General features: G+C 38.9%; 1 protein-coding gene across 1 annotated transcript; it reads right to left on the minus strand.

The window, feature by feature from the left end:
- Positions 1-2,483: 2,483 nt before the first annotated feature.
- Positions 2,484-27,855, minus strand: LOC121943209 (APAF1 interacting protein). The gene is made up of 8 exons (XM_042486679.1): positions 27,774-27,855; positions 19,255-19,323; positions 17,353-17,453; positions 15,329-15,377; positions 15,086-15,203; positions 13,298-13,433; positions 3,133-3,300; positions 2,484-2,975 (listed from the first exon to the last, which is right to left on the minus strand). Exons 2-8 carry the CDS (start codon positions 19,318-19,320, stop codon positions 2,876-2,878), a joined length of 738 nt encoding a protein of 245 aa, XP_042342613.1. The 5' UTR covers positions 19,321-19,323; positions 27,774-27,855; the 3' UTR covers positions 2,484-2,875.
- Between the last annotated feature and the right edge of the window lie 63 nt (positions 27,856-27,918).

The following is a 27,918-nucleotide window of genomic DNA, read 5'->3' on the forward strand; positions in this document are numbered from 1 at the left end:
AGCAGTCTGTTTTGAGGGAGCACAGTGGTGGAAGCAGGGGATGTTAGCAGCAGAGGGAGCTTGTTAAAAGAGCAACGCCGGCTTTCATGAGAAATGAGTATGCAGACAACTGGAGGCATGCAGCGCGAGGATCTACAGGCGTTGTCGTGTGATCCCTGCACCCAGTGCACCCGCCTGGTGCTGAAATGGTAGTGTGGGTGATGTTCATGGACACAGCGAGGGTCCCTTTATGCAGCGCGGGGTTATTTTTGCCGAGGTGTGTTGGACAATATGACCAGTCACTTGTGTGAATACAGTGTTTACGAAAAGTGAAAAATGGTATTTGTGTTATATCTATTTGGAACTGAAATATCTGGGCCTTGTGTTACAGGTACTGTGTGCAGAGGTGCGGAGGGGAAAAAGCTGCCGTGACATTTTGCAGTGACAATGTATAATATTAAAAAAAAAAAAAAAAAAAAAAAAAAAAATCCATTGTGTTGTAAATCTGTTGAAAAACATTCCACAGTACAGTATGCTGAAAAATATGACACAGTATACTATGTCTATTTAAAAAAAACAACAAATTTTGTTGTATGCCATGAAGGAGTCACATAGTATAGTCTGTAGAAAAACAATCATCAATCATTGGTTAGTGTGCCATAAATATTTTTTAAAAGAAAAGCATGTTGAAATTCCCATAATATAGAATGCCCCAAAATGCCATAGTATAGTATGCAGAAGAAAATTATGTAGCGTATCTGTAAAATAAACTGTGTAGTATACTATGTTGATAAAAATCATATGCCATTAAACAAGTCATAGTATAGTATGTCAAAAAAATCCACAATATACCATGTTAAACCAGCCTTAGCTGCATGTTAAAAAAGCTATAGTAAAGTATGTCGAATAAGTAAAAAGTAAAGTATTTTGATGAAAAGTCATAGTAGAGAATGTCAAAAAAGAGCCATAGTAAAATATGTCAACAGAAGTCTTAAAAACATCGTACAGCATGCCAAAAAAAATTCACAAAATAACATGTTAAAAAAAGCTATAGAACAATATGTCGAATAAGTAATAAAATCATACAATGTAAATAGTTAAAAAGTATACAATGTTGATTAAAAAGTCATACTATAATATGTCATAAAAAGTCATATTATAGCATGTCAAAACAGCCATTATACTGTCAAAAATGCAATAAAATCACAGTATAGTTTGCTATAAAAATAGCATGTTTAACTGCCAAAATATAGTATGTTGAAAATAAATGTTATAGTACAGTATGTCGAATGTCGATACTAAGTCACAGTATACTATGTCCAAAAATGCCTAAATATAATGTCAATGGTATAGTTTGTTGATAGAAGTCATAAAAACATAGTACAGTATGCCAAAAAGAAATTCCACACAAAAACTTTTTAAAACATTTTAGCTGTATGTTGAAAAAAAAGACTGTTGAATTTTGAAAAAGGTACTAAAAACATAGTAAAGTATGCCATAAAATGTAGAGTAGCATGTGTAAATTTCCATAATATAGTGTGTCACAAAAAATGTCATAGTATACTATGTCCACAACAAATCCTAGTATAGTATGTAAAAAAAAAGCACAAATACATAGTACAATATACCAAAAATATTCCACAAAATGGCACGCTCAAACAACCATTGTACAGTATGTAAAAGCCATAGTTCAGTGTGTCAAAAAAAAGTATTTCGATACTAAGTCTCTGTATACTATGTCAAAATAATTTAGTATATGTCCATAAAATCTATAGTATAGTATCCAGAAAAAAATGCTGTAGTATAGTATGTTGATATAAGTCGTAAAAACATAGCACAGTACACCAAAAAAGTGTCCACAGTATAGCATGGTAAAATAGCCTTAGCTGAATGTTGAAAAAAATGCCACAGTGCAGTACGTCGAAAAACTCATAAAATCATAGTATAGTATGCCGAAAAAGCCACAGTATACCATGTCCATAAAAATGTAAACGCATACTTTGTCGTTACCATTTCACAGTATGCTATCCCAAAAAAAGCCATAGTAGGCTATAGTATGTATAAAAAGTCAGTCACACATAGTATTTTTTAAAAAAGTGCCATAGTAAAATATGTCAAAAAAAGGCCATAGCATAGTATGTTGAAAAAAGAATAAAATCATGTAAAATGTGCTATGAAAAAATTAAATAATTGCATGTTTAAACTGCCATAGTACAGTGTGTCGTCAAAAAAATTATACTTAAATACAGTGTGTAAGTGAGAGGTGTCACTAATAAGGATTTTCTGAGAGTTAAACACAGAAAATGACGAACTGCTTTCAAAGGGAAAATTTGTTTACATGACAAAACGTTTTTTTTTTGTTTGTTTTTTTAAAGGAGCTGGAAAAACGTTGCTGCATCTCTTCGCTTCACCCGCTGCGACTCGGCTCCAGATGAGCAGAATAAGACGAATGGACTTTTTTGTAAAGGTAAGGGAAACCTTAAAAAATAAACTCTGAGACACAATTTACATTCCATCAGTTTTTATTGATTGAAGGAAAGGCAGTTAATCACTGCTGCAGATCAATAGAGATGCACTGTATGATCATGCCTGACCTGCACAGACACCATATTATCAGTGCAGTCAGACTTGAATAGAGAAGCATTTGAACCTGAGGACCCTGATTTGCCGGCTGCTCATTCAAGATCTGTCCCATAGTGCTTTGCAAGCGTAGCTGCAGGTGCTTCCGGATCACAGGCATTCAATCTCCTTCAACCTTGGATCTGCCCTCACCATCAAATTTCATCAAATTTGAAGCAGGCCGGCGTGAAAAGGCAAATGATTACAATCTGCTCTCCTGATTGAACTCCACTGACCTTTCTGCAACAAATGTCTCTTTAAAAAGCACCACTGAATGTCAAACTATTCCTTTTTCCTCCGTTGGGTGGGCGGCGGGGTCCAGTCCACACTGCTTCATCTGCACGGCGATGTCAAACAGGTAGTCGTAGCATTCACACCTTCGAAATAAAGCAGTATTTTCAGTGTTGAGGGAAAAAAATACACCGTAGGGATTTTAAATCTGTTTTCTTTGTTACACATGCTCTCAGTACAAATATATATTCTTGGTCATAAACGGACCAAACAGGTTAATAGTGCTGGGAGGTAAATGCTCACATGGTCTTGGCTTTTTCCCACGACTCGCCCCAAACATAAACACCGTGTCGGCGCACTAGGACGGCGCACGAGTCTGGGTAGTCCTGCATTGCCCGAGCCATCCGGTCTTTCAGGTCCTTCTCCTCTGGTGTATTCTCAATAATGGGCACCACCAGGCAGTCATCATACCTGTGGATATGAAGGGAACAAAATCACAAATTACACATCAGTTTCTGAGGCACAAACCTTCACCATCAGAGTAAAGCTGGAGGCTTCACGTGCCTGTTCTCAAAGCCTGATGAAGCTTGTTTATTTATTTAGCCCATATTTAACCGTTTAAGTCCTGTTGAGATCAACAGTCTCTTTTTGAAGGGAGAACTGGCCAAGACAGCAGCATAAGAAAAGTTACAAACAACAGTAACCACAATAAAAAATACATAGAATATAGTGTAGCATGTAGAAATATTAAAACACCTACACACTATGACAAGTTTCAACTGATTCATTCCCTCTTTTACTTCTGAGAGTGTTAAAATCAGGCAGACACCACTTCACTAAGGCCACGATGACAGACCTACTAAAAACGGAAAAGTCTTTTCTTGCGTTTTTAAAAGAAAATCTTAATTCATGTGAAAACACTGTGGAAACGAGCCTGGTGTACACAGATCCTCCAAAGCAACCAAAAACGCTGTAGTATGTATGCCAAGCCGATGGTTGGCAGTGTAACTTTGTAATGTCACACCACAGAAGAACACCAGTGCGTCACTGTTCTCACAGGATCCGCACATTGCCAGTTTACACGCGACTTAAGGGGTTGTTTTCAAGATTACACTCTGTCACCCTGTTTCAAAAGTTTAACGTTTCATGCAAGAACCGTTGCCATGTCAACAGCCCTTCAGTTTGACTGAACAGAGATCTGAATGTAGCTATAGTCTGCGATCTCAAGATTTAGATTTGTTGTCTGTTCCTTGTGCACGGACTGAGCTGGGAAAGAAGCTTTTTTGAGCTCTGCTCCCCTCACTTATAAAAGCCTCCAAAAAGATTTGAAACTAAAAATGTATGAAAGGAGTTTATCCATTAAAGCTTTATTAATTGTACAGTTTTTGATTGTTGGACAAATTGAAGTGATACCATAAATTAGGCACAGTATTGAAACTGCTTAAGTAGTATATCAATAAAAAACATCAAAGAATTCCTCCTAAACGTGAGGAAGTGCTGTTTTTCTCTGTTCTATCATTGCAAGTTGAATATATTTGGGTTTTGCCCTGTTGGTTGAACAAAACAAGCATTCACCTCTGACCTTGTGACCCATTTTTTGGACTCAACAATTAATGAAAATGATGACTAATAAAAATGATTTGTTCCTGCTGTAATCCAACAGGCCCTGGACTGCCTCGCTCCCTCACTCTGACCCGAGAGAAAGCTCTGCCAACCACTTCTTTCAGCTGCCTGGACAGGTAACAAGCACAGTCAAATCTTTTAACTGTAAATATAATGTCATTGCTAACCCTATCTGCCTTTTACCAAGAATGAAAAAAGAAATCCTAGCAACAATGCCTGTGATGTACAAAACAAGTTTGTGGTTGATACCCACATGTTTCAGCCTGTAATTTGGATCAGAGTTATTGAGAAAAATTAGGCAAGATGGGGCACATTTGTGTACAAAGAGATCTTGGCCAACCAAGTGCTGTTCAAATCATTGTTTATCTTCTGTACAAATACTTGGAGATTATGAAATTGTACCCTTCGTGGTTGATTTGATATACTATGGTTATGCTTTTCTTCACACAGATGAAGATAATGAGCCAAACATGTTGGTTTTCACAATAAAGGCGATGCTGGAAAGCTGTACCGTCGTGCCAGATCTCCACCTTGACTTCTTTTTCCAGGTATGAAAGTTTTTATTATACTGATAATTCTTGGCAGGTGAGCAAAATCTATTGACTAAAAAACACAGTTTATAATTACTGTTGATGGGCCATTTGCATACAGAGTTATCTTTAATTCGTCAAGCAAACTGCAGATTTCTGTGGAGGTATGCGAGAAAAACAAGCACTGATTTATCGACTGGGAACATAGACTGTATGTAAAGATGGACAACATGATAGTTCCCCCAAAGTTTAACATTTTTGGCACTTTTTCCTTATGCTAAACTATGTCGTTTTTCGGCATAAAAATGGTCAACTTTTTCTGCACTTTTTTTGACATGCTATAATATGGCAGGTTCTTTGTGAGTTGGGCAGCAGCCGAAGGCGGGGACCTTGGCGGTCCGATCCTCGGCTGCAGAAGCTAGCTCTGGGGACGTGGAATGTCACTTCTCTGGTGGGGAAGGAGCCTGAGCTGGTGCACGAGGTTGAGAAGTTCCGATTAGATATAGTTGGCCTCACCTCGACACACAGCGTGGGCTCTGGAACCAGTCTACTCGAGAGGGAATGGACTCTCTTCCACACTGGAGTTGCCACTGGTGAGAGGCGCCAAGCAGGGGTGGCAATACTTATTGCCCCCCGGCTCGGTGCCTGTACGTTGGAGTTTACCCCAGTTAATGAGAGGGTAGCTTCCCTCCGCCTTCAGGTTAGGGGACGGATCCTGACTGTTGTTTGTGCCTATGGTCCAAACAGCAGTTCAGAGTATCCACCCTTTTTGGAGTCCTTAGAGGGGGGGCTGGAGAGTGCTCCTTCTAGGGACTCCCTCGTTCTGCTGGGGGACTTCAACGCTCACATTGGCAAAGACAGTGAGACCTAGAGGGGCGTGATCAGGAGGAATGGCCCCCCTGAGTGGTATTTTGTTATTGGACTTCTGTGCTCGCCACAGATTGTCCATAACGAACACCATGTTCAAGCATAAGGGTGTCCATATGTGCACTTGGCATCAGGACACCCTAGGCCGTAGTTCAATGATTGACTTTGTAGTCGTATCGTCGGACTTGCAGCCATATGTCTTGGATACTCGGGTGAAGAGAGGAGCAGAGCTGTCAACCGATCAGCACCTGGTGGTGAGTTGGCTCCGATGGTGGTGGAGGACGCCGGTCAGACCTGGCAGACCCAAATGCATTGTGAGGGTCTGCTGGGAACATCTGGCAGAGTCTCCCGTCAGAAGGAGCTTCAACTCCCAACTCTGGGAGAGCTTTGACCATGTCCCGGGGGAGGCGGGGGACATTGAGTCCGAGTGGGCCATGTTCCGTGCCTCCATTACTGAGGCGGCCGACCGGTGCTGTGGCCGTAAGGTGGTCGGTGCCTGTCGGGGTGGCAACACCTGAACCCGCTGGTGGACACCGGCGATAAGGGGTGCCGTCAAGCTGAAGGAGTCCTATCAGGCCTTCTTGGCCTGTGGGACTCCGGAGGCAGCAGACAGGTACCAGCAGGCCAAGCGGAATGCAGCTGCAGTGGTCGCCGAGGCGAAAACCCGGGCGTGGGAGGAGTTCGGTGAGGCCATGGGTAACGACTTCCGGACGTCTTCGAAGAGGTTCTGGACTACCATCCGGTGTCTCAGGAGGGGGAAGCAGTGCTCTGTCAACACTGTGTATGGTGGGGATGGGGCGCTGCTGACCTCAACTCGGGACATTGTGGATTGCTGTAAGGAATACTTCAAAGACCTCCTCAATCTCATGGACACGCCTTCCTGTGAGGAAGCAGGGCCTGGGGACTCGGGGGTGGCTCCTCCATCTCTGGGGCTGAGGTTGCCGAGGTGGTCAAAAAGCTCCTTGGTGGCAGGGCCCTGGGGGTGGACAAGGTCCGCCCGGAGTTCCTCAAGGCCCTGGATGTTGTGGGGCTGTTGTGGTTGACACGACTCTGCAACATTACGTGAACATCGGGTGCAGTGCCCTTGGACTGGCAGAGTGGGGTGGTGGTCCCTCCTTTTTAAGAAGGGGGACCAGAGGGTGTGTTCCAACTACAGGGGGATCACACTCAGCCTCCTTGGTAAGGTCTATTCGGGGGTACTAGAGAGGAGGGTCCGCCTGATAGTCAAACCCCGGATCCAGGAGGAGCAATGCGGTTGTCGCCCCGGTAGTGGAACTGTGGACCAGCTCTGGACCCTTGGCAGGGTCCTTGAGGGTGCATGGGAATTTGCCAAACGAGTCTACATGTGTTTTGTGGACTTGGAGAAGGCATTCGACCGTGTCCCTCGGGGAGTCCTGTGAGGGGTTCTCCAGAGCTTGGTCCGCATTGCCGGCAGTAAGTCGAACTCATTTCCGGTGAGGGTTGGACTCCACCAGGGCTGCCCTTTGTCACCAATTCTGTCCATAACTTTTATGGACAGAATTTCTAGGCGCAGCCAGGGGGTTGAGGGGGTCTGGTTTGGTGACCTCAGGATTGGGTCTCTGCTCTTTGCAGATGATGTGGTCCTGTTGGCTTCATCAGGTTGTGACCTTCAGCTCTCACTGGATCACTTCACAGCCGAGTGTGAAGTGGCCGGGATGAGAATCAGCACCTCCAAATCCGAGGCCATGGTTCTCAGCCGGAAAAGGGTGGAGTGCCCCCTCCGGATCGGGGACGAGATCCTGCCCCAAGTGGAGGAGTTTAAGTACCTCGGGGTCTTGTACACGAGTAAGGGAAGGATGGAGCGGGAGATCGACAGGCGGATCGGTGCAGCGTCTGCAGTAATGTGGACTCTCCACCGATCTGTCGTGGTGAAGAGGGAGCTGAGCCGAAAGGCAAAGCTCTCGATTTACCGGTCGATCTTCGTTCCTACCCTCACCTATGGTCACGAGCTTTGGGTAGTGACCGAAAGAACAAGATCGCGGGTACGAGCGGCCGAAATGAGCTTCCTCCGTAGGGTGGCTGGGCTCTCCCTTAGAGATAGGGTGAGAAGCTCAGTCATCCGGGAGGAGCTCGGAGTAGAGCCGCTGCTCCTCCGCGTTGAGAAGAGCCAGATGAGGTGGCTCGGGCATCTAATTAGGATGCCTCCAGGACGCCTCCCTGGTGAGGTGTTCAGGGCACATCCCCCCGGTAGGAGGCCCCGGGGAAGACCCAGGACACGCTGGAGAGACTAGAACACCTCGGGATCCCCCAGGAAGAGCTGGACAAAGTGGCCGGAGAGAGGGAAGTCTGGGCTTCCCTGCTTAGGCTGCTGCCCCCGCGACCCGACCCCGGATAAGTGGAAGAAAATGGATGGATAGATGGATAATATGGCGTTTTTCGACATGATAAACTATGTCGTCTTTGGACATAAAAAATGTCGACTTTATTGGCACTTTATTCAGCGTGCTATAATATGACGTTCCACATGCTATTTTACAGCATTTTTCAACTAACAAAGGTGGACTTTTTCTGCACTTTTGACATGCTATAGTATGGTGTTTTTTGACACGCAAAAAAGTTAAAAAATATCATGATATAGCATGTCAAAAAAAATACCAAAAAAGCATACATAGTATAGTATGACATGCCATAACATAGACACGCCATAGCATAGAATGATGCAAGATTGGCCAAAAACACTATAATATAGCATGTCAAAAAAATGACAGAAAATGCCATACTATAGTATGGCAAAGCATGTCAAAATATGTCATGTCCTGAAAACGTTCCCTAAAATATGGTGTAGAGACACGCCATAGCATAGACTTTCGCAAAAACGTCCAAAAAAAAACCATAATGTAGCATGTCAAAAAAATCGACAGAAAATGCAATACAATAGTAGGGCAAAAAATGTCAAACTATGAAATGTCCCAAAAACAGCTGAAAAGCACCTGGAATGGTGTGCCAAATCACGCCATAGCATAAAATGTTGCAAGATTGGCTAAAAACACCATAATATAGCATGTCGAGAAAATTACAGAAAATGCAATAGTACAACATTGTGAAAAATGTCAAAATATGGCATGTCCTAAAAACAGATGAAAAACACCTAAAATAGTGTACCCAAAACAATGTACTCTAGCACTGTGGCGTTTTTTGCAAATTTCTTGGACATGCTAAATTATTACATTTTTGGCCTTTTTTCCAACATTGTTTAGTAAGACGAAGATATAATACGTCATTTTTAGCCATTGTTGCCATTGACATTGACATGTTAAAATTTGCCGTTTTTCGATATACTATACTATGTATTCTATAAGTGCTCCCTTGTTTTTTAATTTTCCTGGATGTTATCTTGGCTGCGCCTGGATCATGCTGTGGCTTCACTGATGCTGTACCTCCGGCTCACTTGGATCGTGGACTTGGTTGTGCTGTTGCTGTGGTCCTGTCTGAAGATGAGCCTGTATCGCAGGCTTTGACTGCGCAATCTTCTACTGACATTATTATCAGTCATGCCTCCACTATTAATATATGCATGGGACTCTTATCAGCACCTACAGTATTTGTATGAAACATCACAAGCTATCATTAATTGCGTTTATTAATTTTGTGTCTATCACTATTGTTGCATGATATGTTTTTTTGACCTTGATTCCCAATTAATTCACTATGAGGCGTCTCTACAAGCTATTCTAGGTCGTTTTCAGCCATTTTTTTTCCCGACATACTATACTATAGCCTTGTTGGCCATTTCTTGACATGCTAAATTATGATGTTTTGGGGGTTTTTTTGGCCTTTATTCCCACTTTGTACGCTATGACGTGTCTCTATAAGCTATTCTATGCTGTCTTTAACCATTTGTGGTAGCAGTTAAAATTTGACTTTTTCCAACATACTATACTATTGCCTTCTTGGCTGTTTTTTTGACATACTAAATTATGAGGGTTTGGGCCTTTTTTGGCCTTTATTCCTACTTTGTACACCATGATGAGGATCTACAAGCTATTCTATGCTGTCTTTAGCCATTTTTAAGAGCCGTCAAATTTCGACTTTTTTCCACATGCTATACTATTGCCTTGTTGGCAATTTTTTTGACATGTTAAATTAAAAGTTTTTTTTGTTTTTTTGGCCGTCATTCCCACTTTGAACACTATAACGTGTCTCTACAAGCTATTCTATGTTGTTTTCAGCCATTTTTAGGAGCGGTCAAATTTGGACTTTTTTCGACATACTATACTATTGCCTTGTTGGCCATTTTTTTGACATACTAAATTATGAGGTTTTTGGGTTTTTTTGGCTATCATTTCCCCTTTGTACACCACAATGCGTCTCTACAGGCTATTCTAGGTCGTTTTCAGCCATTTTTAGGAGTGGACAAATTTTGACTTTTTTCGACATACTATACTTTTGCCTTGTTGGCCATTTGTTTCACATGCTAAATTATGAGGTTTGGGGGCTTTTTTGGTCTTTATTCGCAGTTTGTACACTATAACGCGTCTCTACAAGTTATCCTAGGTGGTTTTCAGCCATTTTCGGGAGCGGTCAAATTTTGACTAGCATGAATAAATGACCTATACTATTGCCTTGTTGGCCATTTTTTTGACATGCTAAATTAAATGGTTACTGGTCTTTTTTGGTCTTTATTCATAACTTGTTCACTATGATGCGTCTCCACAAGCTATTCTAGGTCGTTTTCAGCCATTTTTAGGAGCGATCAAAAGTTGACATTTTTTGACATACTATTCTATTGCCTTGTTGGCCATTTTTTGACACGCTAAATCATGAGGTTTTTGGCGTTTTGGGGGTCTTAATTCCCACTTTGTACACTATGATGCATATCTACAAGTTATTCTAGGTTGGATGCTATACTGTGACTCCCCAGTTTCAACTGTGGGGTGTTTCTGCCTCCTGGGGACCATCATTACCCAGGTTCTCAATTGGGAGCTGAACATCAGCTCCCTCATCAAGAACGCCTAGCAGAGAATGTACTTCCTGCTGCAGCTGAAGAAATTCAACCTGCCAAAGACAATGATGGTGCACTTCTACACTGCCATCATTGAGCCCATCCTCACCTTCTCCATCACAGTCTGGTACACTGCAGCCAAGGCGAGGGACAAGAACAGGCTGTAGCATATCATACGCGCTGCAGAGAGGGTGATTAGCTGCAATCTTCCATCTCTCAAGATCCATAGGCCTCCAGGGCCCTGAAGCATGCATGTAAACTTGTGGCCAACCGCTCTCCCCCTGGACACAGACTTTTTGAGACCCTCCCCTTTGGCAAGAGGCTGCAGTCCATCATGACCAAAAACTCATGCCTTAAGAACAGTTTCTCAGCATCATTAACAATACTCCAGCCCTAGCCCCTCCTCCACCCCAATATGACACAGGGTCTAATCAAGCCACATCTGACAAAGTTATATTAATGTTAGCCTAAATCAGTTTTTCTGTGTTACATTAATGCACACTGGACTGAACTTTCTCTGTTACACTGCACACTGGAGATGAATTTATTTAACATGAAGACATTTGCACATCAATCCAACTTCCGCAAAACTGTACAATCCCTCCATTGCACATTTTGTAAATACATTTTGTGTTCTTCATATTCTATTTTTTTCATTTTATATGTTTATATTGCAACTCTATTTTTATCTTAGGGCATTCTGGCGGGTTGCACCATCTCTCCCCTGGCTCTCACTATGGCTATGGAGCTCAACATGTGTGCATCAAAGTGGGATGTTGGTGGAGAGTGCTTGAAGCAGGCTGCGCCTCCCCCTAATCAGAGCATATATGGATGACATGACGATAATAACATCAACAAAAGCATACGCCGACAGCTTCTTGAACAAACTCAAGAAAAACATTAAATGGGCACGTATGAAGCTATCAAAAGCCTTGTCAGGTGGTACAACGCTGACCTCAGAGATAAACAAAAACTGGAACAACTCAGGAAAGATGCAATCAACAGCCTCAAGCAAATAAATCACTCTGCTCTCCCAAGGAAGCTGAAGCTCTGGTGCTTCCAGTTCGGTCTCCTTTTCCATCTTGTGTGGCCAGTCTCAATGTATGAGGTCACACTATTTCACATCTCTCGGGTTGAAAGGCAGGTGAATGGAGAAGTGAGGAAATGACTTTGTCTGCCGAGATATCTCAGCAGCATCGGGCTGTATGGGAATGGAGTTGTGTTGCTGCCCATCTCCAGTCTCGTGGAGGAGTTCAAATGTGTCAACAAACAGCTGGTGATGACACTCGCAGAATCTCAGGATCCAGTCGTAACAAGTGTAGCTCCTAACCTTGTCACATAAAAAAAGGGGACACCGGCTGCAGCAGTCCTAGATGCAAAATCTGCCCTTCGCCAGCATGACATAGTGGGCCATGTTCAGCAAGGCAGGGGGGGCTTTGGCTACTCCCACGGAACGCTGGCACCTCGTAGTAGAGGAGGTGCGATGCTAGGAAGAACCTGCAAGGTGGGCTAAAGCCATATCCTAGACCAAGCAAGGAGCCTGGATGAGGTGGGACACTGTTGAAAGAAAAAAAGCTCACATGGAACAAAGTGTGGAACCTGGAGTCAAACATCCTGAGCTTCACCATCAGAGCCACAGACGACATCCTGCCCTCTCTGACGAATCGGCACCTCTGGTGGGGGGAGGATCCAAACTGCCTACTATGAACTGAACCAGCAACCTTGAAACACATACTGGATGTAAGATCAGCCTAGCACAGGGAAGATACACCTGACGACATAACCAAGTATTATGGTGCCTGGCCAATGCAACGGAAGGCATAAGAACAGCTATCAATGCCATGCCACCCGAGAACCAGAAGAAAGCCCCACACCTGCCATTTTTCATCCAAGAAGGACAGAAACCAGGAGTCATCCTTAACACCTCCTTATTCTTCCCCACAAAACGCAGCCAGAGATTGGGCCATGAGCGCTGACCTAGGCCAAAACACCAGATGAGGTCAAGGTACACAACTGAAGATGTGTCAGATCTGGTAACAACATCCAGCAGTTACATTGGTTGGGAAACAAAATCCTACCTGAAAAAGTGCTGTGCTTTAACTTTGGGGATTGTAAAACCAAGTCCTATTGATGAATCTTTTGTCTTATTCTATTTAAATTTACCATTTTTAATTTTCCGCTAGGTTAATTGTTTTGCACCAAACACCAGGTCAAATTCTTTGTACATGAAAATGTATTTGGCAATAAAAATTATTCTGATTCCGATGTTTTTACGCCATTTTGGACGACATACTATACTATGACTTTTTGCGTGCCATTTTGTACGACATACTAAACTATGACATTTTCTGTGCCATTTTGGACGAAATACTATACTATGACTTTTTGTGCCTTTTTGGCCAACATAAAAACTCCACTTTACTGAGAAATGAAAATACTTGGAAAGTCTTTGGACTTCACTAATCCTTGCTGCTTGATTACATACCGATAGTTGGTGCCTGAGGTGCCCTTACGAATCCCCTTGATCATCTCCTGGTGTGTTATCCTGAACTCCTTGCCAGGATACAGCAGCGTTGCCATGACAGCAGCCTTGGAGTGGGTGTGTATAACTGCCTGTGCCCCTGTATTTTTGCAAAACGAAAAGCAGATTTTAATTTTTGAGTCTTGTCTACCAGTATTGTCTTTCTAAAATGATAATTGTTAAAAGACAAGAGAAAGCATGCCACCACCCACAGCCAATGATCAGACATCAAGGTGCACCATACTTTAAAGTTTGGTACAATTTAGACTGTGTCAGTTATTTGTTCTAGTTTTGAAGGCTTCATTATCTTTGAAGGATACAAACTGAACAAACTTTCAACTGGCATTTCAGAATAAAGAAGATGCGTAATTATGAGTGACTGATACAAGAATAATCATTTTGTGGCAAGTTATTTCATTAAAATGTTGACCTTTGATGAAAATGCCTAATTAAATTACTTCTTTTTAATGGAACTTTCTCTGCTTCTTTATTAACTTTTTTTTTTTTTTTTTTTTTAGGAATTTTAACTGAAAGAAATACTTCAACAAAACATTACTTCCACGTAGACGACCTTCATTCCTTGGCAATCCTTGGCTTATATCAGTCTCTATTTCAGAGTAAATTCACCCAAAAAAATCTCCTGGAACCATAAATCACATTAATAGAAAAATGTGTGTAAAATTTAGTTGTTGAATAAAATAAAGACAGGTGAATATATTTGTCTTTGAGTCTATAATTGCTAATACTTTTTTTTCTACAAGGATATTTTTTATTTTAGGGCAAAATGCTGTACGACCATAAGTGAACATAATCACAACAGTCACGCACATTCATCTAATTTTTATTTTTCCGGATGCATTGAATATTTAAAAACTTTTTTCATACATATTTATGTTTAGATTGTTAAACCTGAGCTATTATATTTATGGCTTTGTGTCTGTTATAGGAGAAGGAGCATCCTCTTGTAATCATCCCAGAGTTATGCCGACTCTTCTACCAGCTTGGATGGGTGACAGGGATGAGCAGTGGCATCACTCTAAGACGAGGGTTCGTGTATAAATGAATTTCCTCCAGAGTATTGTGAAGGATCAAAAAAGTAGTTTTAGGGAAATTACATGTGTTTGGATAGTTCGAGGCTTATGACTGGATAAGTAAGGCTTGGATTATATGGCACGAGTTATGTGACTTTGTAAACAGATGTTTTGATGTAGTGTCGCTGTTGTTAAATGTGTTCCCCAATCAATAAATAAATAATTTGCCATTTTTGTGGAGGCATGGATTTAAGAAGTCAAGGCTGTGACTAATTGATTTAGAAAGGTTATTTTTTTGGTTGTAGTATTACTTTGATTAAAAAAGATTATTGGTGGCATTCGGGTTACTGCTCAGTTCAACCACAAGAGCCGCATTTCCATCAAAGGCTTTGAATATAGTACCTTTGGAACCAAAAGTACCACATACAAAAAAGAGAGTACCTAGACTCTGTCTCTGTCTCGCAGTATTTTCTTGTTCACTGGTGATTGTACCAGATCTGTGTGCTAAATACCCCAAGCAGGGGGGTGACGAAAAATGGGAACAGTTCCAAAGGTACTAAAAGTAATAACAACTTTTCACAATGAAAACGCAAAAAAACGTGTACCGAAATTAGCTGAACCGTATTGACCTGCAGGCAGAAACGCACTGTAAGTGTCTGCAAAGGTTGTTTAGCATTGGTTGCATGTGAATAAATGTATCTATAGTTGTGTAGTCTATTACCTCTCATAGTATAGGCATTCATAAACAGCGGCGTACACTGGCTCTTCTTCAACTTCTTCCAGGCAGGTGGACAGCTGATGTCCCTCTCCTCCACGTCACACACAAACATGTCATCTGGCTGAGGGACACAAACATTACAAAGGTGTTAACACACCGATCTCTATCTGAATACTGCTAAATCATAATTCTCATTACTTGGGCTGGAGAAAACAATATTTCATACTGTGGTTAGAACCTTCTTACCTGAATTCTCTCTTTCTGGACACCTGATGGTGCAATGTAGATCTGCTCTCTGTTATACAACAAACAACACAGTGTGTATTAATATCAAGGAGACGGGCATGGAAAAAAAAGTAGTGTCTGAAACAGCATTACCTGGAATGCACTTTGAACTGCAAATGTGTAATGTAAATAATGTTTCAAAGACTATGTGATGTGTCAACACATCACATTTCCCTAACAAAGATATGAGTCACTGTTGGAATTATTTTCTTTCTATGGCTTAGAGCAAACGATCAAATGAAACAAAAAAGCCAGAGACAAAAAGATGAAATCAACTGATTTTAAATGTACAGCGTCATTTCAGCCCCCTCAAACTAAATATTGAGAGCCAATAGCATGGAGATGATAAAGCTATTGTACTCTTTATATAGCACCAAACACAGCAGATAAAGGAGAAGCCTATTGATTTTTTTTTTTTTTTTGTTCAAGGTTCGGCAAGGCCTCCTCAGGCTCTGACTCATTTCTGAGTCACACTAAAGCAATGCAGGAAAAATAAAAGCCTCAAAAGTTAGAATTCAGACCAACCCTCACAGGAAATAAAAATATACTTACTGTAATTCTTGTGTAAACTGACAAGACTATTGTGCATGTGCATATGTCCAACAACTTTCTTTTATAAGTGTTAGAGGTTTTGTTTTAATTTTTTAAAACAAGGAAGAAGAAGAATTAGAAAAAAGCAGTTTCATGTTTCTCAGGTGCTGTTTGGCATGTCGGAGATGAGCAGCTAGCCCAACACCTGCTAACGTATGCTAACCTTTTTTCTCTGATAACTTAAAATCTGGACGTTCAGGAAGTTTTTATCAGGAGATGAATTATTGACAGAGGTCTCCTCCTCTCCAAAAGTAATGAATTCAGTAATTTAAACTGGTAAAAACACTAAAAAAAAAAAAAGCAGTTAGACATTTTTTAAAAAAAGGTGTTTTTCTGACACTGCTCGTCAGAGAGGAGCTTCTAAATACGGTAGCCGACGCAAAAATGCATGAACACAAAAACAAAAATGTCCCTTTCAAAAGCCAGTGTTTGTTTGTGTGTTCTGGTCTACTGCACAAACATGGCTGTGCAACATGGAAAAGGACCAGCTCAATCGAAGGTACAGAAAACGCAACAATTTGCATTGTCAAAAAAAACTACTTATATTATATTCCATTCCTGCCAATATAGCCCCATAAATCCTTCACACTGGACCTTTAAAGCACCAATTTATGAACAGTGAACAAACAACAAGAGGATAGAAAAAACTAAATAATTCTCATTTAGTAGACCATGTAGATTATAGAGATTGGGACTTAACAAGTCTTGTTTTTTTTTTAACTTCAAACAAAAAAACTCTGACAACTAGAATATAGTCATCTCTCTGGCATAAAAACTGTTATTTTAAAGAATAATACCCTGCACTGCTGAAATGTTGAAGAGGAGCTTAGAACTGCTTATTTTCTATAGAAATCTAAAAGGTATAATATTTTAACAAGATGAAAGGAGATTCTCCTGTGAGTCAATGTTTTTCTATCTGAGTGAAATACCAGCATACACGGAGCAGCAGTCAGTAAATCTTATTTGGTTTCATCTGAGGTTTCATCAAGTTCCCCTGTTGGCTTAATAAATAAATGTCTGCCATTCCCCGTTTCAAGCAGGGATTTGCTGATGGGTGGCGCTTTCTTTGTAGTTGCCGTCCAAAACAACACAGTTCAAAGATGCTTGTAATAACCTGTCAAAGCCTTCAGTTTGAATTCCGTTTCATTATGGCAAAACTGTGGCCTTCTGTCTTCACCCTAGATTTGCACACATTGTCAAAACCGATATAACTGACCTCACATCAGCCTCGCTGCACTTTTGTCAGTGCATAAATGTTTTAAAAAAAATTCTTCACAATAGAATCCAATTTTTGGGCATGATTGTCAAACACATGCCAACAAAAAAAGTTAAATGAAGGTGAGTCATTTTTGATCCTTCACAATACTCTGGAGGAAATTTATTCATACACGAACCCTCGTCTCAGACTGATGCCACCGCCCGTCCCTGTCACCCATCCAAGCTGGTAGAAGAGTCGGCATAACTCTGGGATGAGAATACGAGGATGCTCCCTCTCCTGTAATAGACACAAAGCCGTTAATATCATAGCTCAAGTTTAACAATCTAAACAGAAATATGTATGAAAAAAGTTATTAAATATTCAATGCAGCTGGAAAAATAAAAATGAGATGCGTGTGCTTGACTGTCGTGATTATGTTGACTTAAGGTCGTACAGCATTTTGCCCTTAGAAGTAAAATAATACACAGTCATGTACAAAAAAAAATATTATCAATAATACACTCAAAGACAAGTACATTCACCTGTCTTTATTTTATTCAACAACTAAATTTTACACATACTTTTTCTATTAATGTGATTTATAAAGGTTCGAGTACACGAGGATGCCTCTTCTCCTGTAACAGACACAAAGCCGTAAATATCATAGCTAAAGTTTAACAATCTAAACATAAAATATGTATAAATAAAGTTAATAAATATTCAGTGCACATGGTTAAATGTAGAAGCACTGTGCTTATAGTGCTGTTATTTAAAATAACCAAGGACAATTTTGGTGATATATTAAGTTTCTTATTGTAAATAAATCCCCTGAAAAGATCAAACCCATCAATGAATTAAAGCATCAGTGGCCACACTACTGCACTGGGTAACACAAACACACTATAGTAGTTTTGATTCAGTCCTACATACACCACCCATCTGCTGTGTTACTTACTAATGGGCTTTGAGGCTCTGTAGGAAAGGCATAAAGTACTGAGAATCTGACGAATGTATTGTTGGGTTTGGTCTTTGTTGAAGAAAAAATATAGAGTAACACCAGTCATTAAGACCGGACAATTAAAAAAAATATATCGACTATTGGCGGCTGACTGAATACATCGCCTGTGGGTTGTTTTTTTGGGTGATTTTTGTCGTTTTATTTTGTTAATTTATAGTCAGCCTTCAAAGAGCCAGTGAGAGCCGCTCCTCAGCGGGCAGCGGACGGAGAGAGACTGCGGGGAAAAACAGCATGTAGAGGCAGCATATTTTCACATGTAATTTGGTGAATTAAAGTTTTATTTGGACCAAACCAGAGCTGGTGATTGTTGGAACAATGGAAAGACTAACAAAGATAGTTTTAGAAAGTTTTACTGTGTTTCTGAAAACTTTGGAAGTAGGTGTGTTTTAAGTGTTAACAAGGCAATCATGTTACTGTTTCTTCAGGTAAATGAAGACACTTGAGTTCAGTAGGTGTAAAGTCTGTTTTGTCAACATTTTCTGAGTTGTGGCTGTTGTCAAAGTTTAACATATCACCTAACCTAACCTTCCATATTCTTAAACTGTATATATCCACCAGGGTTGATACCAAATATTTGGCTATTTGAGTTTTTGTTATTTGGGTAGGTATTTGGTTTTCAGTTAAGGCATTTGAATATTCTTTTTTTTTTTTCTTTTGCAGAGGACAAATGTCATTTCAGTGTTGGTGATAATGCTGCTGCACCTGTCACACACGCAGTGACAGGAATGATCATTTTAGCGAGAGCTTATTGCAGAGCTTATTTTCTGCAGAACTTATTTTCTGCAATGATCCAAAATGCAATGGAAAAATCCCATACGCTTTTTAATGAGGGAACCAGAGCGAAGCCAACTTCTCTGCTGGCCTTCAGAAAAACGTCATCCCTGGGGCACTCTATAAAGTTGAATCTTATCTTACTGGAACCAATGCACACATTGAAAGTGTGTCTGAACAATGTGTCAAAGGCCATTAAATATGCTGTAGTTTCTCACTTTGTTGCGTCTCTGCCAAGTAAGTTCAGGTGTGTTTCTAAGGCAACATATTATATAAATGCATTTCAGAGCCTTTACTGTTTATGCTTGCCTGTTTCTCTGCGGCCTCTTGACCCCCATCTTGGCAGCCGTTGCTGGTGCCACAAAAAGACGACATCTCCTGTGAGAAAAACCATTGACCACATTCAGAGACACTTCACAATGCAAAGAGAAGACATTTGGGAAATGGTTGCAGTAACATTGATTTTAGTGTCATGTGAGACAGACGTAGTGCTCTTAAGTCACAATGAAACAGCATCCTGTCAGCGTCTTACTTCCTTATTTTGATTCATTCCCTGCTGAAATCTGAGACTGTTGAGATAACACAGGGAAGAATAAGAGAGTACTGATTTACAGTTCTCACTAATTCCTCTCCTTCCTTCTCCTCCCACACGTCAGTTAGGGAGAAGCCACGGTTTCCTTTGATGGAAGAGCAGATAGGCAGCGCTGCTCAAAAATCTCAGATGCCACTATTGATTTGAATTTCTATTTATATACGAACGACTACACAATAACAAAACCCTTAAAGCTATGGCATTTTCTACAAACAAGATTTTTTTACCAACATATTACAAGAAAATAAAAATGTGGAACTGATTGTGAGTTAAATGTTGAATGAAGGCAAATGAGGCGAGAAAGTCAGATTTCATTTTGTTGTGATTAGTGTCAGTTCAGACAGAGGACATCGAATTAACAATGCAAGATTTAGAATGCCTAAATGAAAACAATTTAACCAGAGAAACAAAGTGAAAAACAAGTGAAAACTTTGTTATATTCTGTCTTTTTATGTATGCATTTATTCTGTTATCTGTAATTGAACAAAGAAACATGTCAAAAAGGCAATTATTTAGGTGTGTGTTGTGACATGAATATTTTATGGCACAATAAAATCAAATCAAAAAAAGTAATAAAAGGTGAGCTACAATATCTTCCTGTATTATCCAGCAGGGAGCAACACAGACCCTTCCAACACTTAGCTCAAAGCCATGAAGACAGGAGTTAAAGGGGGAGTTCAGATTTTTTTAAAGTGGGGTTGTATGGGGCACCATTTTTTTTAACATACGTATCTGTAAAAAGTCTTTCATTTACCAATATAAACAGTATGATAATCGTCACATTTCATATCACCGTATACCCCAAAACTGGTATACCACTGCAACATTATTGCTGATCCCTATCCATAGCAGTACATTGCTTAGCTGCTGTGACGTGTTTCCGTTCAGCTTGCTTTTCCAAACTGTGTCGACTGATATCTACTGTATGTAATACACTAGGCAGGTTTCCCAAGATCGCATTACTTCAAAAGCTGAGCAGATCAACTCAAAGTTTTGAATCCACTATTCCTCAGAGAAATAATAGACTATAACCTCACAGAAATTCCTCATACATGGCCACTTCCATGTATAACAGGCTTGCCTTTCCATATTATTATACGCCTACGTCACCTTCCATTGGAAATAGTGACGGCTGGTGTGGTGGCTGCAATAGAAATAAACCTGCAAAAGTTTTGAACATCCATCACCATCAAATACTGCTTAGGTTTTGTGCAAATCTGTAATAGAAATAGATAGATAGATATACTTTATTGATCTCAAAAATGAGAAATTGAGGAAATTGGGGAAACCTGCCTACTGACTATGGATAAGTACCTCATACCACTCCACTCCAAAAAATCTGAAGTATCCCTTTAAATACAGCAGCAGAACTGTATTTTAACAGTACACAACGTTTGTAGGCGACAAATGGAAGTAGTTTGGGGTACGGTCCAGGCTAAAATTTCCATTGCTTTCCTGGAATATCAACACTTGCTTCCTGTAGTCGAGCTGCTGCATGGACACTAGTATTGACTCTACATTTAGTTACATTGGTGATTGTTTAAGGGGATGGACTCTGCTGCAGGGAGCTATACAAACAAACGCCTACAGGCTTCCTACTGGCAGGATTCTTAGTAAATGTTGACAGCTACCTTGAGTTGGCTTACTGTCAACACTGGCTTGTTTAATGGAGGAGGATAAGCTAATGTTATTGTTAATAGATGTCTGCAAGCTAGAGAGCTGGAAATGCCTGAAGGGCTTGATGTGAAACTCAAGGATGGATGACATTCACAGTGTATTACAATACATTACTTTTCCTTCAGAGAAAGAATTTAAGAAAAGACTTTTATGAGTGCCTCTTTGTACATGTATGTTATATATTTAAATGACAAAACTGATTTCATTGACAGTAGTAATATAAAACAGTATATCTTTTTAATTAGTTTTCTGTGTTCTGATTTGATTTTAATGTAGAGTGGAAAGTGTGTGTCACAATGGAAACAATCCATTCAGTAACTGAAGAAAAAAGATAAATATTTGAATGTTTTTCATTTAATTATTACACTGTTAATGCTTACATAAAAAGGAACCGTGTATAACAATGTGCATGACATTTTACTTCATTTCTTTGTTCGATTCTATTTTATTTAGGTATTTTATATCTTTATGGCACACTTTTGAATATCTTAAGCTTTATGACTGTTGGTTGGACAATACAAGCGATCTGAAGGAGTCACTTTGGGCTACAGAAAATCATGACAGGCATTATCTTTATTCTTTGACATCTTATAGACCAAACTGTTACGCTGCGCACACACAGAATCAGGCAGACAGTTGAAGGCAGAGGGGAAAACATCCTCTGGGCAGCACAGGAAAAACAAACAGTATGACAAAATGGCAAAGCGGTAAAACTAAACATGCTTCCTTTAATGTTGCAATGATGGTTACAAAGAATGGGGGAAAAAATAATCTCTTTTTCATTGTTTTATGTAATTTTTCGAGTAATGTCCAGTAATTGTCCACGTTGCACACATTTTCTCTTTGTAAGAAGGAGCTATGGTTATAAATTCCATTGTGGAAAATGGAAAAAGTTAAAATATTTCAACTCTGAGCAGCAATGTCGTCTACTGTTACATTTATTCTCCACCGACCTTATCTTATTATCCTGTTCTCTCCCACTTACATGATATATCAGGTTTATGTGTAACTTCTGCCTGATTCCATGTGATCACAGCATTGATTGTGACAATAATAAAGATATTAATTGATAATAAAATAATATATTATGACTCATGCATTGACATCAGCTGAGCAAATTTGCACTTCACTACAAATAAATAATAATAAAAAATAAAATAAATAAAACAAAACAAATGACGCCAATAATAAAATAAAATAAATTAAAATATAAAATAAAATAAAATGAAATAAACAAAATAAAACTAAACTCAACTCAACTCAACTCAACTCAACTAAATAAAATAAAATAAAATAAAATAAAATATAAAACAGCCAAAATACCTACATTTAAAGAGCACAGCTCTAACAAGAAGCCACTTACTGATTTACTGATTTACTTACTGATAACGTGTGGTAAGTTTTTTACCAGTGAAGCCTGTTTCCTGTTACAAACTCTGTTGAGGCTGCTTTGGAAACACTAGCCTACATGTCAGCACACCTACTTGGATGAGAGCGCCACTGTGTCAGTGAAGTACGAGTATGCAAATTCGTATCGCAACAAAAGACTCCAAGTAGTGTGCCAAGTTATTAGTCCGTATGTCAAACTATAGCCCCAGTTTGTGCCTCATTTACTAAATATGAGCATTCATCCCAGGAAGAAAAAAAAGGGAAAAAATCTTACTTATCAAGGAAAACGTCACCTTGGGGCTTAATTTGTGACCGAATTTTTCTAATATTTTTTATAAATCAAACTATTAATCAAGAAAACAACAAGCAAATTAATTTGATAGAAATACATAAATTATGTAAAAAAGTAAATACATGTAAATTGCATCCCTACTTGATGAAAAAGAATATAATAAAATGATCTTTATGAAAGCTAATTTCATCATTCACTCCATGTGGGCAGAGTTTAGATTTCGAAACCAAACACTTAATGGAGAAAACGACTAGCAGAAAATAAAATGATGCACAATCAGTGGATCTAAAGCTTTGAGTATCTCTGCTCTAATGAAAGCTCCTTCTTATTTTTGTGGTTTTGAATTGTTGAGCATGTTTACAGTAGCATGTCCTTATTTAAACAATGGAGGCCTGCTACTGAAGTCTTTTTTATGTGGCTGCTCTGGAGATGCTGCACATGTCAGCACAACTAATGGTTGAATGAACAAGTCTGCGTCACTAAAGACTGAATCACGTTATTTTTTTCTTACAAAGAAAGGCCACACCAGGTGTAGCTCTCTGTTTCAAGTTGTGTCTTTATCACTGAAATCATCTGCAGGTCTTGGTACTGGGCTGGAATGAAAACTTAATTTTACATAACGAAATTACACAGTACCAGTTCAGTATTTTTAACAAGAATTACTGGTGGAATAATTACTAATACATGCATATAGTCTATGTAGGCAGTATTGTATGTTTGACTCAAGTACAACATATGGTGCAATGTTGTAGTGAAATTAATTTGCTGCTGTTACAATTTAGTCCTAGTTTGTAACTAAAGAACTCACTCTGTCACTTTTGCCATTTACTTCTGATGTATTAAGTTCACCTCAAAGATGTTTTGTACTGAGTCTATATGTGTGGATTTGATTCAGATTCTGAAAACTTTATTGTCTGTCGTGACAGAAAATCATCTTAGATAGCTCAACATAATACATACGGTGCAAAACAAACTCGGACAATAAACACACAGCATGTGTTCCTAAAAAACCTAATACAAGTAATTTAGACAAAATAAAATTACAATATCCTACTGCGTGCAAAGTGGCATGGTGTTTATGTAGATGTGTGGATCATTAGCATTTATTTTAGATGTTTATGCCAGTGGGATTGAAGGAGTTTTTCTAAGAGTTTTCTCGGCCAAGGGAGCAATGTGAGGCCACTTGTGACGCATGTTGTTCATTTAAAAATAACCTAAAATCATGGCAAAAAGGCAACCATACTCTGTAACTTATTTAAAATCTGAAGTTTGCTTTGTTTTTATATTTTACATATTGTTGTCTTTGTTTTTACATATTTTATGTGCTCTTATGAAATGTACTCTGTTGTATGCACAGTGCAGTTACTGTTTTTAGGTATCATATGTGCTGCTCTGCAGTTGTTATCACACCTGAAGGACTACAGGTGAAGAGTGGCCATCAGGTTAAACTGACTCGTTAAACTACTACTTATTAGTCAAGACTTGGTAACTTGGCAACTTTTTTTCTTTTGTTCTTTTTTTTTTTTTTTTTTACATTTTTTTGTGATTTTAGACTGTTCTTTTTTTATGTCAAATTCTTCATGCTGCTGTCTTGACAAGGACTCCCTTGAAAAGAGATTTTGAGTCTCAATGGGACTATCCCTGGTTAAATAAAGGTTAAATACAAAAAAAGTGCTCAAATTTTTAATCACATCTTCTTCAATACTACTGAAGCCTGTTTTCTCATAAACCTTGCATGTGCCTGCTCTGCACATGTCGGCACGCATAATAGCTGGATGAGCAATCATATGACACTAAAAACTAAAATTTTGCATCATTACATTCGATTACATGACTCTCTGTTACTTATCAGTGAAATCACCTGCTGTAGTCTTGTGCCTGCATAGGAATTTAACTTAGAAAACAAACTTGGATCACTGATGATATGCAAGATAACGTCACTCCATTTCATTCAACTGAGCATACAAATACATGTCACATCAAAGCTTTAAACCTTGATAATCTTATTTCCTTGTAGACGGATGGTACATAGGACAAACACACAGGCAGTCGCAATGAGTGCAGGTTTAACCAAAAAGTTAAAACCACAAGTGCTCAAGATTTTTAACGAGATTTACCGGCAAAGTAATTTAAAACAAATGTACCCTACTGATGAATACAGAGTGCAGCTGTTGTTTTGTGCATGCTGTTCGACTGAAGAACAACATATGGCCAGATGTTTTAATTAAATTAGACGTTTATGACTCAAGTCTCTCTAGTTGCAACTATACAAGTAAATTTATATGAAAAGACAAACTTTTTGATAAATGTGTGAAGTCACTTTTGTCATTTATTTCTTATGGGCAAAGTTTTGTACCAAGTCCAGATGAATGGATATGAGGAGCAATGTGAAGCCACTGTTTTATAACATCTTGTTCTATTTATAATTAAAGCCTGATTCCTGTTGTTAAACTCTGTTGGGGCTTCTCTAGAAATACTGTCATCTGGTGTTTGCAGGTAATGCCATATGGTGCATGCAGAAAATGAGTGCACTCCTTTAGATTTTTTTTTTCAAAAGTTGAAATTACAAGAGCTCAACATTTATTTACTTACTAGAAAAGTAATTTTAAATACACTACTATAACCAGCAGCCGTTGCCGTATGCATGTTGTTTAACTGAATTACAACATATGTCCAGATGTTTCAGTTATATAAGTTACTTTGCTTGTGTCAAAGTTAAGTCCCAGTCTGTGACTTCAAACTCTCTAGTTGCAGCTATACATATCAGTTAAAGAAAATTATACGATAAGATAAACATTATGATAATGTATAAAGGTCCACATCTCTTTTTTTACATGGTCTACCTCACCCTGTAAGGACTGCAAACTTATTTTTAAACTCTATTTTAAATCATTTTATATTATCTTTTACACCTCGTCTGCATTTTTGTTATTTTTAATGGTGATTTTTTTTAAAAATTGTTAATCATTTAGTGATTAATTTTTCCTTTTATATATTTTCTCATTAACCTTTGATTATAAATCTATATACTTTACGTTTTATATTTTATTGCTCTTAAAGCACTTTATATTGCCCTGGTGCATTTAAGTGCTATAATATAAAAGCCGCCTAGTCTTACCTGAAGTCACTTTTATCAAAGTCGAGGCAACCTCAGAGACATTCGATACTGAGTGGATCAGTGGATCACTTTTTACTCATTAATCATCACTTGTTCAGTGTGTTTTCCCACGATTTGTCATAAACAACTGAAGCCTATTTCCTAATAAAAGTCTCATGTGTCTGCTCTGGAGAAACTGTTCGTCACCATGCATAATAGTTTGATGAGCAAAGACTCAAATACTGTCTGCAAATGTTGTGTCATTTCACTTTTTTAAACCTGATTTTCTGTTTCAGGTCGTGTGTTTATCAGGGAAATCACCTGCTGTAGTCTTGGTGCTGGCTCAGAATGAAAACTTACATAACAAACTTGGATCTCTGATGATATGTAAGATTGCGTTACTCCGTTTAGTTCACTAAAACATGCACAAACATGTCACATTACATCTTCAAACATTTGAAACTGTATTTCTTTATAGACAATTGCCATATAGTAGTAGTAGTGGTAGTTTTTTATTTAGTATCAGTAACAGTATCGTCAGTATAAACCAAAAAAAGTCTGTGTATGATGTAGTGACTAAACAGGCTTCGACAGAAGCAAAATGCTTTTATATGCCTAACCTACATATTCATCAGTTTAAGCTACCCTTCAAAATGTGAGAAAAAGAACAAAAAAAATCATGTTTGTAACCTTCCAAAATTTCTTTACAAACCATTCTTTTAAAAACAAAGAGTGAATTACACATTTTTTAAATTATACTTTCATTATTTCGTAATTTGACCCCAATAATAGAGATGCAACTCCTTTTAAGACACTGATTTTGCTTTGAACATTATTTGCAATATTTTACAATAAAACAAGTCATTAAATTTCATAACATGAGAATTTGGAGGCAGTGGACTTGTGTGAGCATAATAATCAGTTTTATTATTGATTCGTATGGCTCGTTTTTGTAGAACAACAATGGAGTTTATAATTGTTTAAAATATAGTACAAAAAAACCATAAACAAAAAAAAACACAGGCAGGTTTAACCAAAAACGTTAAAATTATAAGTGTTCAAGATTTTTAACAATACTTGCTGGCAGATTTCAAATGCATATATATATATATATATATACATAAGTATATATATATATAGTCATATATATAGTGCAGCTGTTTTGTGCACGCTGTTTGACTGAAAAACAACATATGGCCAGATGTTTTAGTTAAATTAGATGTGTATGACTCAAGTCTTTGTTGCTCAATTTAGTTTAATTCAACATGCGTAAACATGTCAAATTACCCTTTGAAGCCGCAACAGAATCATTTGCATCTTATCTTCTTTGCAGAAAAACTGCCAGACGGCACTGACGACAAAACAACATGCGCTGTTTTTTGTTTTTTTTTTAACGTGCAGTGTCTCAAAGTTTACACCTTATGTCGCTGACTGAGGGAAAACTTGCATGTTTTAGTTAGCTTGTCACTCACACACTCAAGTTTGACAAGTCACTCGCTGCCAGACATTGTGTCAAACCTGTCTCACCAAACGGCAGTGCGCAGTTACTCTTGTCTCGGTTTTGCAGCATGAAACTGTTGAGTTATTTCCTCATTAAAAATACCATTTAAAGCTCTGTGCAGCGTGTGCTAACGTCGCCTCAGTGTCCACTGCTGTTGCTAACCTGCAGCAATTTCTTTAAAAACAGGTTCGTTTCGCTTCAAAAATCACTATGTCGCGGCATGACTGCGCTAGTTTAACGCAAGACAACTAAAATACTTATAATAAGTACAACTTCTTACCTTATTTAAGTTGTGAAGTGAGTCTGTGGTTAAAATACACGAAGCCAAAACAGCTAACGTTAGGTATATAAACGCTAAGTGACGTCATCAGAGGGCGACATCCAACTAGGATATATTGCCGGATGTGAAATGTAGTCCAATAAAC

Source organism: Plectropomus leopardus, chromosome 1, assembly GCF_008729295.1.
Source record: "Plectropomus leopardus isolate mb chromosome 1, YSFRI_Pleo_2.0, whole genome shotgun sequence".
NCBI classification, from domain to species: Eukaryota; Metazoa; Chordata; class Actinopteri; order Perciformes; family Serranidae; genus Plectropomus; species Plectropomus leopardus.